The following is an 18,768-nucleotide window of genomic DNA, read 5'->3' as shown; positions in this document are numbered from 1 at the left end:
ATCATTGATCTGATGGACACCATTGTGGACAGGTGATGCACCAAGATTCTCTGCAATTGGAAGACTGTAATCATTAATCAGTGGACTTAAAATGGAGGGTTAAGAAATAAAATACAGGAACGATCCACATTGAATGGAGAAAAAGGTGAAAGTTTGAACTGTTAGGATCTTCCAACAGGAAGCTTTTTAGGGAATCCATTCATGCAAGCCCATTGGACCAGGTCTGATTTGCAGATCATGGGTCCTAGATGTAAGGAACTGTGTGCCTGGCAAGCTGTACTCATTCTTAGGCGCTGTACTCAATTCCTCAACAGTAGGGAACACATAGTCTTAAATCATTAACTGTAAAATACACTGGTTTGTCTTCCTCAATGGGAAATTAAACATGGTTGGCAGCTTGATATATATGAGGACATGAAGTGCAAATATTGTTTAGGCCTGGATAATCGGTTTTTTCATCCTTTTGGTTTGATAAGCTCCCTTTATTGTGTAAATATATTTGATGAAGCAGAAAACTGGAATATGGTTTAAAGCATTCATGAAGATAAAGCCAGTTCCTTTTGCTTCATTGAAGTTCATTTGGTAAAATGTCTTAATGAGAGTAAGGGATACTCTTATTTTGCAGCTTCATCCACTGCAATGAGGAGGAAATGAGTTGTATACTCACATTTTGAACTTTATCTTGGCACATACAACTATACTAGCAAAATAAAGTTTGATCAGTGCAACCATTTTTGGCATGCTATGAAGTCAGATTCTAAGTGTTTTTTTGAATGGTAGCTAGTAGCTACTCGGAAATTAAGAGTGAAGTTAATGGTTTTATTGTATGAAAGATATAAAAAATCCTTCAACAAAAAGAAATTATGGAAAAATACTATTCTGAGTTGCAGACTTTAACATTTTAATTTATCATCATAATAGCTTTACTAGGAAAAAACCATAATCAAGTGCAGTGTGTGTCTACTTCAAAATGTTAGCATGTGTGAACTGCTAGGAAACAGAATCCGGTGTGCGAGTCTTAAGTGGAATGCAAAGCAGGTGGCGTCTGGGTAGAAGGTTCGTGCCAATAAGAATTCAACCCTCCTGGGCTAGGGACTGGCTGGCACATTGCCACAGGCTGGCATTGTATTTTCACCCCAGAAATCACTAATCAGGACCCATCTCAAGCACATCGGACAGAAGAAGATGTTCTACATTCTTTTTTTAATGCTCCCAACTGTATATTGTTTCATCGTCCTGCTGCAGCTAATGTCTATTGTCTGTTTTGGTGTAAAAAAGATAATACATTCTATTCTTAACATGCAGAATTATTACACCGTTCATTTTCCTGCTGCTAAAGAAAACTCCATACATTCATTTCTTAACATGCACAATCATTCATTATCCTGCTGCTAGCTAATGTCTACCATCTGTTTAAACATGTTTTGGTGTAAGTTACTCCATTAGACATATGGTAGAGATTTGTTGTTTTCATGTCCTATTTGCAACACCTCAGATCAACTTTTCGAGGAAAATGTAATGTCAGAAAATCACTTGCATGAAAAACACAACTGCTTCTAGGAGGACGATGTAATGTCAGAAGATCACCTGAGGAATTTGGGGTTATGTGCACACTTGTGGATAAGTTTTTAATAAAATTCTTCGCGTGAATAAAGGGAGGGCAACAATAAGGGAGTATCTCCAAATCATGATATTAAACTGAGTGGTGCAATGTAAGGTTGGGGCATGGAATGAAATTTGAAAATGGCAACCCCGTCTCTCAAAGTTGTTACTGTAAGTGATGACTCCCTATGGCCTGTTTTAACTTCTGAATCAAACGCTAAGGAGCTGTTTGGATATACTCCGGAATACAGTTGGCTGCATTTTCACATCCTTACATGTACATTGTGGGAAGCGGGGATTTGGTGCATCCCTAAAAATGGAAATGGTGGGATGCATGAAATGCTCATCCACAAAAAGAGCCTCAAAGTGAGAATGGGAAATGGCAGAAAGTTGTATCATCCCATTCTCATTTTGAGCAGGAGGCGCACACTCATTTGCACATTTTCGGATAGTCAAACTGCCTCCAAAACTTCAGCTTATAGAGAATTCGAATCTAGAATCGGTCACCAAAAAAAAAAAAACACTGTATATTTTGCACATGTAATTTAATTTGTATGAACATGCATTCATTGATTTTTTAGTACAATCTAAAATGTGATTTCGTGCATTTCTTTTTTTTTTTTTTTTTTGAAAGACGTGATTTCATGCATTTCTTAATCCAGGCTTCGAAGCATAAGTGGTCTGAAGTATTTTATCCAAACTGGTCTGGATGCATTGGAAAGCTCTAGACAGGAGTTACTTGAACGTCTTTTGGAAATTGACCAAACAATGGGGAAACCCAGGGAAGAAGACATCGAGCGTGTGAGATACTGCCCGAGTTGCCAAGATAATTCTGAAGGTCCTATATGCATTCACTGTGAACTAAATGAGTTATTTCAGGTAAACTCCTTGAGAGGAATTGTTGGGTTGTGGTGCATTAGGCTTTGACTAGTGTTCTAATGTATCCATTTTGTATAGGTAGGGCAAGTGGTTTGGTGATCTAGACTGTTGATGTGATGGGCTGCACCATATGGATGGGTGATTCCCCAAGAATCTTCAGAAGTTCCTAGCCATCCAATCTTTGGCCCTTTTCTGGGTTGTTTCTGTAGTTTTTCCCCCTCAATCGTCTATTTGATGACCCCTGATTTGAAGGGTTCAGATTTTCCCTATATGGAAAATGTTTGGGGTATCCCCTCTTCACAATGGAACCAACCAGATCAGCTCAATCACCAAACCATGGACCCCACTTAAATGGAAAGGGCACATCAGGACCCCGCATCCTGATGCATCAGGAGCTGATTATTCTTCACCACTTGATATATTTCTTGAAATTAACACTTCACTATTACAAGGATGTTTGCATTTTTTGTCATCACTTCCACCCAACAGATATATGAGGCAAGGCTTTTTCGTCTTAAAAATGGAGATAGTGGAGGTATGATTGCATCAGCTGAGGAAGCAGTGGACTTGCAAAAGAAAAAGTTTGCTCTGAATCGTTTCTTTGGGGCTTTATCCCAAGCCAACAGAAGTTCTACTGTACCTGATATCAGTAAAGAAGAAAATAAAAGGCAGCGGGATGTTAGAGCTAACGTAGTGGTAAATCCTTATATCATGTCTTTTTCCATGATCAAAGACTTGTCTAACGTTATCCTCTTTACCATTTTCACATGTTTCTTCTGACCTGACATAATATACCAATGAACTAAAAAATTAGGTGGCAAATTATTTCATGACTGCACTGCTTTGTTTTTGTTTTTGTTTTTTTCCTTTTTTATTATATTTTCTATAATCGACAAGGATCCTTTATCCAACACTACAAAGGTTCACCTGTAGGATTTCTTTATGCTTTCTTTGCATTACTTAATAGCTTCTCTTGTTAACGATCTCTGTTGATGTGGTCTGATGACCTTGTGTTGCTGTAACTGATTACAGGTTTCAAGATCTCCTTCTGAATTGGAGGTCATACTTGGGGTTCTAAAGAGTTATTCTAGAGCACTATTAGGAAGAGAGGGTATGTCATCTGCTACTAAGCAGCTACTTCTTTTTGAGGTATGGGATCCTCGATGCTTATATTTATCTTGCTTATAGCATTGATGTAAGCAACTACTTGTCAATCTGTTGCTTATGGCATTCCTTATAGCATTTTTTTGAGCAATTTTGTTCTAATCGCTCAAAGGAAAAAAAATGGCTTCAAAAAAAAAGGAAAAAAAATGGCTTCATTTCATGGGCTGCTCCAGAAGTATTATGGCATTCATCATTTTGTATGTCTTTTACAACCATGAAGAAATTTCATTTTTTATCAATAGTGTAAGGTAGTAATCATAGTATACAGTGTTTAGAATCCAGAAATACTTAACAAAATGAGCCCCAAAAGCAGTGTGATCTTAAACTTGTGTCACTGCTGGGCAAAGATTATTTTATGTATAATACATGTCAATCTTTTACTTTAAACACTTCACCTTAAACTTATCTTGTATGACAGGCTTCTAAGTCTTCAAAATATAAAATTATTTTCAAACTCTGATCTCGTGAGCATGACGGGGCTTTGTCTTTTTTCCTTTCTTTTTTCCTTTTATATATATATATATATAAATTTTTGAATGGCATGACTAGGCCTTTTGTGTGCTAGAAAAACCAAAAAAGTCATGTGAGTCTCTGTGCTAGCCTTGAGATTAGAAATAAAGTAAAGAAGTGATGGAAATAGATTTTAGGAGCAATGTTGGAGGTGCATGTTGCATTCATCTCTTTTCTAACAATAGCAGGGGCACATGTTGGTTATTTATATTGTTTTCTTTGAGAAATAACAAAAATTTTATTAGAAAAGATAGGGGAACATTAGGGCATGTTTGGATACGTGGAATTTAGGCAAAAGAAAGGAAAAACAATAAATTATCCAATGGTGATTTCCATGAGTACTTTTGAAACATGGATTGCAATTTTGAGTTCTTGTTTGGGTAGCAAGTGGGAATCTCATATTCCTCTTACAATACTCACCTAGTTTCTTGTGTCAAGAATCCAAATTACGGAAAAGTGTAATGATTGCTTGGTGGGATCCACATTTTCTTGCTATTGAAACAATACAAATCGTTACATCAAAGAAAAACCCTCTTCTTTTTTCGCTGTTTGGTATGGAATCAATGATTTCCAAACAGTCTTAAGGATTAGGGAGAAATTCCCAATGCAAAGTGCTGAATGGCGTGCACATAGAAATACCTACCTTATCAGAGATCAGAGAAAATCTTAAGCCCCTTGCCCTTGTCATATCTGAATACTGCCAGTATCACAGGGCCTGTGTTCCTATGGCCATGGGAGGAACCATCGATATTTAGCTTCAAGATGACAGCTGGTGGACACAGCCACTTATTATTGGGACTCCAAACTTCAGTGCTAATGATGGTGGACCAATGAAGAAGAATTCCTAGGTAGCCAGCCCTTGGGATCCCTTTTGGGATAGGGCCCATTTGATCACCAAACCATCTATTCTTTTAATGATTTTCTCTACCGAATATTCAAATGCAGCACTATAAAAAATGGAAGAGTTTCCCTCTTTCCAGATCTACCAACAAATGGCAAATGCCACAAAATTCTACCCCTTCTATTGAAGAGATCCGCTTCGCAACATTGAATACGTCACCAAGAGCTCATGGAAAGACCAACAAAATTCAAAACTGCTTAAGTGCATCCAAATTATTTGAGCGTCATATAAATGGAAAAAGATGAGGCACCCTTTATTTGTAGTTTCTCCTTGCATGTCTTATTTGTAGAGAAGTATTTTGAAGATGCAAAAGGAGATGTCGACCCCTTTTCTAGTTCTCACTAATCCTGCTTGCTATGAGTATCTATTATCTTGTGTTGGTATTTCCTTGGTTGATTGAGGCTTCAGCTCTTTATAGAGGGCAAGAGGATACTTAATATAATTAGAAATATCATATGGCCTGGGCCAAGCAAAATTGAAACTTCAAATAGGCCTGGCCCAATCAGTTTAATGTCCATGCACAGCCCAGGCTTGGCCAATTCACAGCTCTAAATAAAATGATATCACATGAAAGATTCAAAACTCCAGGCCTAGACCACCCCAGACCTAAAATCTGGGCCTAGACCAACCCAAGGAGAAGAACCCGACTTAGTATTGTTAAAAAAGAGAGAGGAAGCAGAACCAAGTCAAGATGATACAGATCACCCCTTCTTCTTGCGCCAAAGATCTGACCATTTCCGAAGGAACTGGGCAAAATTATTTACCATCTTTGTTATAATATTTTCAATTTTCTAACTGGACCACAACTTGCTGTATGTTATATTACCATCTTTACTTACTGTATTTAATGGCACCGAATCTTTTTACGGAGTTCTTAATCCAGTTCTTGTCCTATTTAAAGACTGCATGTTTGGAGATCTTTTTCAGTGGGATTCATTTGTGCTTATTTGGTTCAGTCAATACGCAAGGAGTATGTCCAAGCAAGACTCTTGGCTGCTGCTCAGGCCCAAATTTTGCGTGCTCATGATGAGATTAAGATGGCGACTTCACGTTTGCGCCTGAGGAAAACTGAGGATGACACATCTGCTATCGACGCATTTAGTTCAGAAGAGCTAATTGTTGCTAGCGTGCAGTTTTCTAGTGATAAATTCCTATCCATGTCCTCATTATCACGCATTAAAGGGCAGCTTCGTTATTTGAAGGTACAGATATGAACTTTCAATCCACAATGCTTGCCTATTTGTTTGTGAAGTTATTTCATGCGAACATGCCTCTTTGTATCCATAGTGACAAGTAAATGATATCTGATAGGAATAATGCATATGATTAATGAGGGTGAAAAATGTTCTTATCTTTTAATGCAACTGTCTTAGTCTTGTTGCTCATTTTGGGGAAAACTATTTAAAATATTTTGCATTAACAAAGATGGGCATGCCTAAGTATGGTTTTACCAGACCCACACATCTCAAGATGTGTCCAAATGTGCTAGGTAGCCAAGCTGTGCATTAGGTGGGTCCCCACCATATAGATGACCTGGCCCAAAATCTAGGGTGGTCCAAGTTGAGTTTGAGTAGATTTGGACAAGAAAATAAAAGAAAAGAGAGAAGAGAGAAAGGAGAGAAAGATGTTTGGGAGAGAAGAGACTAGTGTTAGGGCTAATATGACCTATGCACATGCATGCACCCAAAATATATATAAACACACCACTCTTCCTATCCCCCCCTCAAGTTGGAGCGTGGATGTTGATCATGCCTAACTTGTCATTAATTTGATGAAGAGCATCAGCATCTCAACTAAGAGATTTGGTGAAAGCGTCTGCTAATTGCTCCCTAGAGCGAACAAAAGGGGTCTCATTTCAATCTCTTTAATAACAACTTTTTCCTGGATAAAATGGTAATAAATCTCGATGTGCTTAGTACGCTCATGAAACACCAGATTGTTGGCAATGTGAATTGCAACCTGATTATCATAATACAAGGGAATGCGACTAAAAAAGGATAGCCAAGCTCCTGTAAGAGAGTTCAAAGCCAAATAAGCTCACATGTCACATGGGCCATCGCCCTATACTCGGCTTCAGTAGAGGATCGAGCAGCAACTGATTGCTTTTTACTATTCCAAGTGACAAGATTTCCACCCACAAAGGACAATACCCTGATGTAGATTGTCTATCATGCAAATATCCAATACAATCAACATCAAAGTAATCGGAAATATGAAGGTGGCTGTGCTGTTAGAAAAGTAAACCTCCACCAAGGGCTGATTTTAGCTACCAAAGAATACGATACATTGCTATTAGATGGGCTGCATGAGGAGCATGTTTGAGCCGATTGACAACACTTGCAACATATGAAAGATCTAGCCGAGTAATAGTCAAATAAATGAGCCATCCAACCAACCGACGATACATCACAGGATCAGAAAGGAGTTCACCATTATCTGGGCCAATTTTTTGAATAGCATCCATTAGTGTAGCAACAGGCTTACACCTAACATCCCCATCTCTAATAGATGATTAAGAGCATTTTTCTTTTGACATAGCACAACTCCTGACATTGATCGAGCAACTTCAATTCCTAGGAAATACCAAAGAGTCCTAATGTCTTTAATCGCAGATCTTGTCTTGAGGAAAGATTTAAAGGGTGATAATACCTTCGGTATCATTTTCGAACAACACTATCATCCACATAAACAATCAACACCATAACTTCTATGAGCCATTGACAAATGAAAAGTGAGTGGTCCTCCTGGTTTCGAACAAATTCAAAATCCAGAAGAGCGCTACTGAATTTATCAAACCCGGCTCAAGGAGACTGTTTGAGATGATAAATAGACTTCTTTAGACGATATACAAAGTGTGAGTTTCTTGTCACATAAAATATCGGTGGCTAATTCATATAAACTTTTTCTGTAAGATGCCATGTAAAAAGGCGTTCTTCACATCTAATTGAGATAAGGGTCAAGATAAATCTACTACTAAAGAAATAACCAGATGGTGAAGCCACAAATGATCCAGTGAAGATTCATCGTGATAACCAAAATGCGATTCATCTTGCAACAAGTCCAGTGTTCCATGCAAGGACGAAGCACATCGAAGCGCACCACCACTATATACAGGATATGTTAAATGGAGATATTGACCTTATGCATGTGTCCATCAAAGAGCAACTCGCCGATATCTTCATGAAAGGACTCCCCATCTCAAAGTTCAAGTTTCATCGAGAACGTCTGCCTTTGTAAAAAAGTTGGTATTGGTGGAGGGGGATATTAGATGCAATACCAGCTTCTGATTTGCCCACAGGAGAAAGCGTCTCAAAATAATTCACTCTATTCGTCTCTGTGTAACCCTTGGCGACAATCAAGCCTTATATTGCTCAATAGGACCATCTGGAAGGTATTTGATGGTATAGATCCGTCGACATCCAACAGTTTTCTTACCCTCAGGTATCGGAACTAACTCCCATGTATTATTTTTTCTGAAGCGCCTGCATTTTATCCATCATAACATGTTTCTAGTCAGAGCCACTCATAGCTTCCTTCAACATATGCATGACAACCAATGATGATATGGAAATTGCAAATGACTTGAAAGAAGGTGAAAGATGTTGGTAGGCAACAAAAATACCGATGGGATGTTTAGTGCATGAACGAGAAGATTTACACAAGGCAATGAGAAAACAATCACGAGAGTAAGAGATTGTACTTGAACCACCAGTAGAAGCAGATGGAGTGATGATAGGCTGATCAGTGTAGGATTTTTTTTTTCTGGCATTGATCCACAAGTATAGGCTTGTAGGAGTCAGAAGAAGTGGGTGCATCACCATGACAAAGGGTTGGAAGAGGTATAGAGTTATATTGCAGAAGCTCCCCTTGACTAAGAAGAGGATCGTGCAGTGATCGACTTTCATCTATAACATTTATACCCTTTCTTAGATCGAGAGTAACCTAGCAAGGCACACTTTATAGCCCGAGGACTCAACTCATCGTTACAGTTGGTTTGGATGGATTTAGGGAGAGAATGGGAGAAAAGAGGAAAAGGGAATAGGGAGAAAAATGTGAGAGAAGAGGAAAGCTTGTTGTTGTGTGTTAAAGTTGGAAACCCTAACACACACCTTTTATTATTGCTAGAGATATACTTACATACTCCACAGGAGCACACATATCTATACACATGCACTCACCCAAAAAGGAACATAATGAAAATACACAACTTGCATTCTCCATTCTCTATACTCCCCCTTAAGTTGGAGCAAAGATACCGATCATGCCCAACTTGCCAAAGATACGAAGAAGAGCATCCCGAGTAAGAGACTTGGTAAGAACATCGGCCAACCGATTTCTGGATTGAACAAAAGGAGTTGCAATTTCTTTGTTGGCAACCTTTCGTGAATGAAATGACAATTAATCTCGATGTGCTTCGTGCGTTCATGGAACCCGGGATTGCTGGCAATGTGAATGGCAACTTGATTGTCGCAATGCAAAGAAATGGGACTTGAAGGATGATAGCCGAGTTCCTGTAAGAGAGTTCGAAGACAAATAAGTTCACATGTCGCATGAGCTATTGCTTGATACTTAGCCTCGGCAACGAATCACTCCACGGCGGACTATTTCTTGCTCTTTTAGGTGACAAGATTGCCACCAGTAAATGTATAATATCTGGATGTAGACTTGTGAACATAGAGACCGCCAACACAATCAGCATCAGAGTAACCTGACAGGCGAGGTGACCATGCCGTTGAAAACGTAGACCTTTGCATAGAGAAGATTTGAGATACCGAAGGATACGATATACAACTGTGAGATGTGTGGTACGGGAAGCATGCATGAATTGACTCACTACACTCGTAGCATATGAAAATCTGATCGAGTGATGGTGAGATAGATAAGGCGACCAACTAACCTTCGATACATCCCTAGATCATGAAGAAGTTCACCATCATTAAGACGAATCTTGTGAGTCACATCCATAGTGATGCAGGACATGAAAATTAAATATAATATGCAAGATTTTAGACCTTAGATCATACTAATTTTGAAACAATCACAAAAAATTTCACGTCCCACATAAAGTCAAGCATTCAACAAGGGGAATCTACGAGGGTTCAAGCCTACATATGTTAGGGCTGGATCAATTAAAATTATAGACCAAACAATGATCAAAGGAGAGTAGATTCATCCACACACGCAAAAGGTTATTTCCCCAATCAAAGGGATTCACATGTTTCAATTCGAAAAACCCTAGGGTTGAAAAAGGGGGATAGAAATTGGAATTTAAGATAATCTAGGGTTAGGGTAAGAGAAATATGGTGAGAGAGGAGTGAAAGAGAGGAAAGAGAGAACTTGGGATCAGTCCACGAGTGTGGGCAGCAAGCGGGCCTGATGCACGTGCGTGGATTGTGGCCCGCACGTGTGTGAGGCCCACGAACCCAAAAAGGGTCAGCAAGGGGTTGGTCGGCCAGGGATGGGCCACCCACACACCAATTTTCAGATCGAACGGATGACTGGTTTGAGCATGGTGCTTCGCCGAAGTTTCGGCCCTCCTGCAGGGCCTGATTCTGGAAATCTGCTGTAGAGAAAGATTGACTGCAAAATAATGGTGGATTTAAAGAGTGGATGGCTGTGAGAGATGATGATTATGGATGGTAGGAGATGGGGGCGATTTGAGATAGGTGTGGCTTCGCACCACGGTAGTTAGCCCTTCGAAGAAGGGAGGGTTTTGCACTCAATTGGATTTCCACAACTCCGAGAATTAGAGAAGCAGGAAAACGCAAAATTTTATTCATAATATTCAGTGAAAAAAAACCTACAAGGGGTTGCCTATTTATAAGAAAAACCTATACCCCAAAAGTCGCGCCATGTGCGCGCCCTATTTCTTAGAGACGAAGTAAAAAAAATAACAACTAATTAAAGCAATCTAAACCGTCCATGATGTTCGTAATAACAATAATAAGCAAAACTCAAAGTACTAGATCATCTAGAGTAGTAGGCCATGATCACGAGATCCAATGGTGGGATCCACATGACGATCGGGTCCACTCCAATGAACCAAAACACAGTCCTCTAATTAGGAGATCCTCTTTGGACGTCGTCATCGATTCAGATCGACGGTGGGGCCCTCCTCCTCCTTACGTATGTGCGTAGGGGGAGCGTGTGTGTGCGTGAGATGTCCCTATCACATAGGAGTGACAACAGGCCTACACCCGAGCATTCCAGTCTCAAAGAGAAGATTAAGGGCATATTTCCTTTGAGAGATCACAACGCTAGATTTAGATCGTGCAACTTTAATATCCAGAAAGTAGGAAGAACCCCGAGATCTTTGATCTCAAACCAAGCCTTGAGGAAAGATTTAACTGCCACCATTCCTATAGTATCATCACCGGTCAATACAATGTCATCTACATAGACAATTAGCACCATAATCCCGGTGGGTCGACGACAAATGAACTACGAGTGGTCGACTTGGCTACGAACAAATCCAAAGTCTAGAAGAGCACGATTGAATTTGTCGAATCAGGCATGTGGGGATTGCTTGAGACCATAAATGGACTTCTTGAGTCGGCATACAACACGCGAAGTGTGATGCGTAGAGAACCCGGGGCCTGATCCATATAGACTTCCTCGGCAAAATGACCATGCAAGAATGCATTCTTTACATATAATTGAGCTTCATCGAACTATACTTTTCCCGATCGAAAACTATCCATACAGTTGCTGACACCGGCCGTATGTCTGCTGGTGTCAGTAGGTTCCAGTAGCAACAATCAACATGAATAGTTTAGCTTTGATACCAAGTTGAGTAGATTTGGAGAAGAAAATAAAGGAAAAGGGAGAAGATAGCAAATGGTTGGGATAGAAGAGACTTGTGTGTCAGGGCTAATACGGGCCAACACACCTTTAATTATATTATTAATAAAAAAAGCAGGAAACATACTCCTCAGGAGTACACAAAACTATGCACCTGCATGCACCCAAAATACATAAATACCTCAAGATGTGTCCAGACATGCCAGGTATCAAAACTGTGCATTAGGTTGGTCCCCACCGTTTAGACGACCTGGCCCAAAGTCCAGGGTGGTCCACTTACCAGGCAGGCCATATGTGTAATGCGAATGTGGAGTGTCAGTGGATACGCATGGCGGTGGCGTGTAGAGATGTGTGTTGGCTTAGCAAAATCTGTCTTGGGTATGGAACTCAAAGTCATGCCTGGACAGGCCATATTTCAGCTTAATGAGCTCAACCTCTGCCAAATTGTATGCTCTCAGCTCTACCCTAGCTGGTGTGAATTTGCTGGATTAGATTTCAATATTTCATTCCGCTGCTCAAGGGGCCATCTACTGGATACGTCTATAAATGATGACTATTAGAGACCTCATATGGTAGTTTGATTGTAAGCTTATCCTAAGAATGCAACTACCATGTCTTGGATCCTCTAGTGATATGGTCTTCTGTGATTTTGCTTATGCCACAACAGTGCGTCTGAAATCACATGTATGCTTACCCACATGCATCTACTGTCATACTGAACTTCAGCCTGCTGTTTCAACTTTTAAACCCTGCAGACTAGTATAATGTAAGTTTGCAAGCCCAAGCACACCTTATATTGTTTTTGTGATAACAGTTAACCCTAGTCATTTTTATCTTCATCTGGTTTTTGTGTTTCTATTGTTCTTTAATCTTCTCAAACATCAAGATTCTTGTTACTTCTAGTACTTAAATGTATGGAAAAATTGTTCCAGGGATTGGTTCTGTCTAACCAGAAAAATGAAGTTGATGGCCCTAGTGTTTCATCTGTGCCTCAAGATACAACCAACTTTGCCGCTGCTTCTAACCCTACAACAGTTGAATGCACTGGTAAATCTGATGATGAGGCTTGCCCGATTTGTCATGAAAACCTCAGCAACCACAAGATGGTGCTTCAATGTGGACATGTTATGTGCTGTAAATGTAAGTCTGAACAACTTTCACCCCTGCATTTCTCTTGCCATTCTTGAAATGACAAATATTTCGTAAGTACCAACATGTATGCACATGTACTCGATGTTTCCATGGATAAGTAGGTAAACATGGGTTAAACTTGCAACCTCTGCTTTGTGAACTTAAGAGTTCTGGTCAGCCCGTCGGATCCTGGTCCATCATAGGGTGGGGTTAGGACTAGATTTATTGGCTTGGTGTCATAGATCAGGTGGACAGCACATGCGTCAGAGATCCGATTATTCATCAGGCAGGGTACACTATGATCATGCCATGGACCAAAAATTTATGTTGTTCCGCCGATTAGGCAAATCAAACTCGTACAAGAAAGATGGTAGGCCAAAAAAGGTACAACAGTTCAGATTCAACATACATGCTTGGCTTACTTGATGAATGTGCAGCCTCACTTTATATATATATATATATATATATATATATGGCATGTTTAAGTGTGCCTTACCTGATGAATGGCCTGGGTCTCTGACATGTGTACTTATTCACGTAGATTTGACATGTGTTTTGGCCCCTCCAATCAAGTCCGCAAAAGCATTTCTTGGAAATGTCTTGAGGCCATTTCCAAAAAAGAGCGCTATTGCCATAATTGCTTCTTAACAAGCAATTAATTAAATAAGATAACCAAATGCATTCAAGTTAAGAAGTAGTGTTTTTAGGAATCAAAGTCACCTAAAAAATGCTAAAGATAGCAAAGCCAAATAGGTCCTAACTCCTAAGGTTTCTGGCCAACAATGTCAGGTCCTCACCCATCATATGCTGGGAATCCGACTAGACTCATTCGCTTTGTCCCTATTAAATATGTAGAACCAATGATCTCAGGAAAAGGTAGAAGTGCCTCTAACCACAAACCCTAGGTCTACATCAAGTCTAAAACTTCAAGCTCAGCTACCTGTTGGCTGGGCTTGGGTCGAGGCCACGTGTCCATTGGGTGAGGCTGGGCTAGGCTGGGCTGGGCGGTGTATGTGTCGGTGGGTGAGTGTTAGGGCTGTCAATGGGCCAGGCTTGAGCCAAAATTTTGAATAGATCCAGTCCATCAGGCCCGTTCTGAACAGTTCAAAATCCGGACTGAAGCCAACCCCAGGCCCGGTTCAGGATAATAACACACGTTAATCCTGTGCGTGTACGGAACTGGTTTGCCAGGTCGTCTACATTGAGGCTAAAAGTTCAAGTAGCTGACCATTGGGCCATGCTGGGCCTGGGCCACAATACACATTAATGGTACCCAGAGGCTGGGCTCTGTGTTGTGTGTGCATGCGCAAGGTGAGTGCCTGGTGACTAGGGCACTAGCTTCAATGTCCTACGTGTAAATGTGTTGAGGATAATGTCCCTAGCGTATATTGTTTGTGGATGACGTGGCCTTGATCAATGGAGTTTCTAGACCTATTATTATTCTTTGGCATTTGAGTCATTATTGCATTGCAGGTTTGGTTGTAATGACAGAGAAGATGAAAGTTCAAAATGGAAAGTCGAAGTCACAAGGGAAATGGGTTATGTGCCCAACGTGTCGACAACGTACAGATTTTGGGAATATTGCTTATGTAGACGATCGACAAAACAAGGCTGGTGATGATGGGATACCAAATGTATTTGAAGGCCATGACATGCCAGAAATTTCTATTCGCGTAAAAGGGTCTTATGGAACAAAGGTTTGTTCCTCCTGCTGTAGTTCATCATCATCCTCATTGCCTTGCTCCATCTATTTTGTGTGAAAGTGATTCATGCAAAAAGAATCTTACCTTATTTTTCTGATGTGGATGTTTGTGTACCATGAAGATTGAAGCCGTGACAAGAACACTCCTTTGGATCAAATCTACCGATCCTGAAGCGAAAGTTCTCGTCTTCTCAAGCTGGAACGACGTTCTCGATGTGTTGGGACATGCTTTGGATGCTAACAACATTACCTATGTTCGGATGAAGGGAGGCAGGTAGGCAATTTTTCTGACCACTTCATCTTATTTTATCTATTCACTGCTTTCCTTGGATCTGAAGGTCCAGCTCCTTACTCTTCTGGAGGAAATTTACCAAAATATAATCTGGGACACGGTTAAGAACTTTGATGTTTCTGCTCAGAAACTTGCAAAAGTAGAGGTTTGAGAAACAGACAAATTGCAGGGCCCTGGTGCATCTGAGCGTTAGATGGTGTCCTGATGAGGCAATTGCACACAAGTGGGGCCTGAGGATTTTCATTATAGTCTGTTGATAGGATGGGCCCATTGTGGATGGCAATGCCCCTGAAATGGCATATTGTGTAAGTTCTAATGCTTCAGCCATGGCCTATAAAAAGATGGTTAAGAAAAGTAGAAGGCAACAGCCTGGAGAAAGCCAAGGATTCTATCACTAGGATCTTCTAATCTGGATTATCTTTTGGAGCAACTGCCATTGTGTGCTTGGGCCCATTGGATCAAAGGTCTGGATATCCAAACATTGTACCCAACTGGTAGGGAGTGTGTATTTCAGGATATCATGCAAATTCTGATGCAGGACCCAGTGCTTCTCAAATAATTACAAAAGAAAAGAAGAGAAAAGAAAAGGAGAACACATTATTTAATAAGATCCTTCTGGAAAAAACCAAAATACTTGGTGCATACAGGTTATGAAAATTGGAATTGCAGGAAATCACATGCTGCGATCGCACAATTCAAGGAAAAGAAAATCAGTGCAGAAGGAAAGCCACGAAACCAGTCTGCTCAAGTGCTATTGCTATTAATCCAACATGGGGCCAATGGCCTTAATATCCTAGAAGCTCAGCATGTAATTCTTATAGAGCCGCTGTTAAATCCCGCTGCTGAAGCACAGGCGATCAACCGGGTCCACCGCATTGGACAGGAGAAAGTGACATTCGTTCATCGATTCATCGTATGTAGACTGCTTCTCTCTCTCTCTCTCTCTCTCTCTCTCTCTCTCTCTCTCTCTCTCTCTCGCGTGTCCATTGCTATCATCCAACATATAGCATCAAGAGGTTTCCAAATTCTATATGCCGGTCCCCACATGGGCACAAATGTAACATGCGTGGGCCATTCATTACATGGATGCCACTGTGTAGATGCCCTTGGCTAAAAATTAGATCAGTCTAATCATTAGGTGGGCCACACATCGGTGTTGAATGCAGACCATTCGATTTTTAACCATCCATTCTTTCTGTACAAGTGGCCTGCCAGATGATTGGATCATCCTGACTTTTGGGTCTGGGTACCATCTTGGTGCACCCACCTGATGCGTTGCATTGCATGGCTGTATCAGACGTGCCACTGGCAAATTCGGCCTCTTTTAGATGACACGTAGAATCAGAATTAGCAAAACTCTTGTATGTATAGGAGTTGGTGGTTGGTCTTGTTACTCCACCAGCAATTTCCCATTTGAGGTTCTAGCCTCTTTCATTATATCAAGCCCCTGATAGCATGAAGAATCTCATGGTTTTTGGTGTCAACGTTTAAAAATAAAGGAAAAAAAAGAAAAGAAAAAAGAAACACTCGGACTCAAACTTCCAAGATTGATTTGGCTGATTCAATAAGCTTGTTGATTTTATGTAAAAAAAGCAGTGACAGAACCTTTTTGTTTTTAGTTTTCTAATTTGTTTCTGTTCTTGATTTAGAGGTGGGTTCTAATTTTATTAAATGTTAACAAATTAAGTATTAGAGGGGGATATTGAAGCTTACCTTAGACCAGTCTCAACAAACCAACAAAACCTTTTAACATTTCCATGCAAAACAACACTACAAACTAAACAACAGAATAACTGATTGGATTCTGTGGTCCTTCATTTCCTGAGGATTCCACAGGGGTATACCATGTCCACGGATGGCTCTCTCTAATTTAAACAAACAGGCTCTTACTGATGAGCTGCAGAGCGCACCTATCATATTTAGGAAATCCATATCTTTTGACTCTCAGTGCATAGAATAGCCAAACTGAGTTCTCACCACAAAGATTGAATGAGTTTTTGGGTCCATTCACCATGCATGTCATGGTTAGATCATGTTACATAGACGTGAATGCAGGAGCTTTAAATTTCTAATAATTCTTTTTTTTTTTCTTCCCTGGTGGTATAGGTGAAGGATACGGTAGAAGAGAGCATCTATAAGTTGAACACAAGCAGGAGCACCAACCGGATCATAAGTGGAAACATGAAGAATCGAGATGAACCCGTTTTGACTCTCAAGGACCTTGAGTCCTTATTTTCTCCGACGACACCCGTTGGGCCGCTGGAAAATGGTGATGAGCCGACGAGCAGTTTAAGGCATTTGCCTCCTGCTGTCGCTGCTGCTCTAGCTGCCGAGAAGAGACTGAAAGAGGGTTCTGCATGATTGTCCATGTATTTAAAGTGGGCCACGTCTCTCACGAGTTTCACGTCACCACTGGCAATATGCATGCACGTAATTATTAGTTCCCCGCTCTGGTAATTTGAGATGAGATTGGAGGGTTCCACATGATTACCATGGATTTGAAGTGGGCCACGTCTCTAGCAAGGACATCAGCACGAGTGGTGTGCATGGCTGTGATTTGTCATTTGTTCCATAACGTATGTAAACACATGCATGCAAATTACATGTGAAAGTTACAAAGCTGATAAGATGGCACAGTTGTGAGAGGTGTGCTGTGTAGATCAAGGTGAATGGGTGAAATTTGTGGGGCATTTCAGGTATAAAGGTTGTAGTGTAAGCAAATTTGTGGATTTGAAATGCGAGGGTTATTCAAGGAATTTTTTTGTACATAAGGTTGCAGGTTTTCAATCCAAACAGGTAGTGCAACATCAGGCCCACCAGGTGAACGGTGGGATTTGCGTTAAGACCGCACTTTAGAATGCATGTTGTAGGTTGATACTTAATAGTAATAGTAAGATGTAGGGCCATCCTACTTACACCTGGCCCCAACTTGATTATTTTTTACTGTTTACATATTCATATGTGATTGTTGAGTGGGGAAATGTATATAAAGTCAATGGTCCTGATTCAATATCTGTCTCGGTAATGTAGGAGCATCCAATCAGAGTAATTTTGAGCCGTAGAGTTCCAAGGTTGGGCCCACCAGGCGGACAATTGGGATAGAATTGGTCTGTTGTGGGATGGGCCCCACATCATGACATGCTTGTAAAAGGTTGCAAAAATTTTAACTTGTACAAGTGGGTCCCATGCTTAACTGAAGCATTGGACCATGGACAGGCCGTGCTGCAGAGATAATATCTCAGGTTGTGAGGTCCTAATTGCTAATCTTGGGCATTTTAAAGATTCAGTGGACCACTGCTGTTATTTCAATTTTTAAACTCATGGAGGTATAAAATACCCTCCAAGGAGATATATGGGTCATTGTATGTCTAGTACGGACTGAAAAATGCAAAGATGGCTTAGACCCGTCTTTTAACTGAGTCCAAAATGATGGACCCGAACTTGACCCGATTTCTAACTGGGTTTGAGGAATTGGACCCCAACTAGTAAAAATTGGGCCCGGTGGATAGGGTAGCCATGTACCCGAGCTATCCACTGATGTGTCTTGGTCCAAACATTACAAGGATCATAGCCTTTTCATTGGTAGCATACAAATTAACACTAGACAAAACTCAACAACAACTCTCTTCAATTGGACGGCTAAGATAATCCAATCAAACCAACTTTGAACGTACGGATTTACGAGCACCATTCACTACGTTGAGATGCGTGTAGAAGATAATTTACGTGTTTTGATTTTGATGCGGTTGTAACTCAAGAATTGGGCTGGTGCGTTGACGTCACCAA

The 18,768-nt window shown here is 40.5% G+C and overlaps 1 protein-coding gene across 5 annotated transcripts in view; it reads left to right on the top strand.

The window, feature by feature from the left end:
- LOC131253624 (uncharacterized) overlaps positions 1-17,992 on the top strand; it is a 42,400-nt gene extending 24,408 nt beyond the window's left edge. For 4 of the 5 annotated variants that reach the window (XM_058254694.1, XM_058254697.1, XM_058254698.1 and 1 more), the window contains 9 exons: positions 2,265-2,481; positions 2,971-3,177; positions 3,514-3,630; positions 6,013-6,258; positions 12,790-12,997; positions 14,462-14,685; positions 14,813-14,964; positions 15,652-15,895; positions 17,089-17,992. In XM_058254694.1, coding sequence (XP_058110677.1) covers positions 2,265-2,481; positions 2,971-3,177; positions 3,514-3,630; positions 6,013-6,258; positions 12,790-12,997; positions 14,462-14,685; positions 14,813-14,964; positions 15,652-15,895; positions 17,089-17,343 — 1,870 coding nt within the window. In that variant the 3' untranslated portion in view covers positions 17,344-17,992. Of the gene's footprint in view, positions 1-2,264; positions 2,482-2,970; positions 3,178-3,513; positions 3,631-6,012; positions 6,259-12,789; positions 12,998-14,461; positions 14,686-14,812; positions 14,965-15,629; positions 15,896-17,088 lie in introns of those variants that run through there. The other variant, XM_058254695.1, reaches the window with a different exon arrangement.
- The last annotated feature ends 776 nt before the right edge of the window (positions 17,993-18,768 follow it).

The sequence above is a fragment of the Magnolia sinica genome, chromosome 8 (genome assembly GCF_029962835.1).
Source record: "Magnolia sinica isolate HGM2019 chromosome 8, MsV1, whole genome shotgun sequence".
In the NCBI taxonomy this organism is placed as follows: domain Eukaryota; kingdom Viridiplantae; phylum Streptophyta; class Magnoliopsida; order Magnoliales; family Magnoliaceae; genus Magnolia; species Magnolia sinica.
Note: the sequence above shows the minus strand (reverse complement) of the source record. Positions and strands in the feature narration are given on the sequence as shown.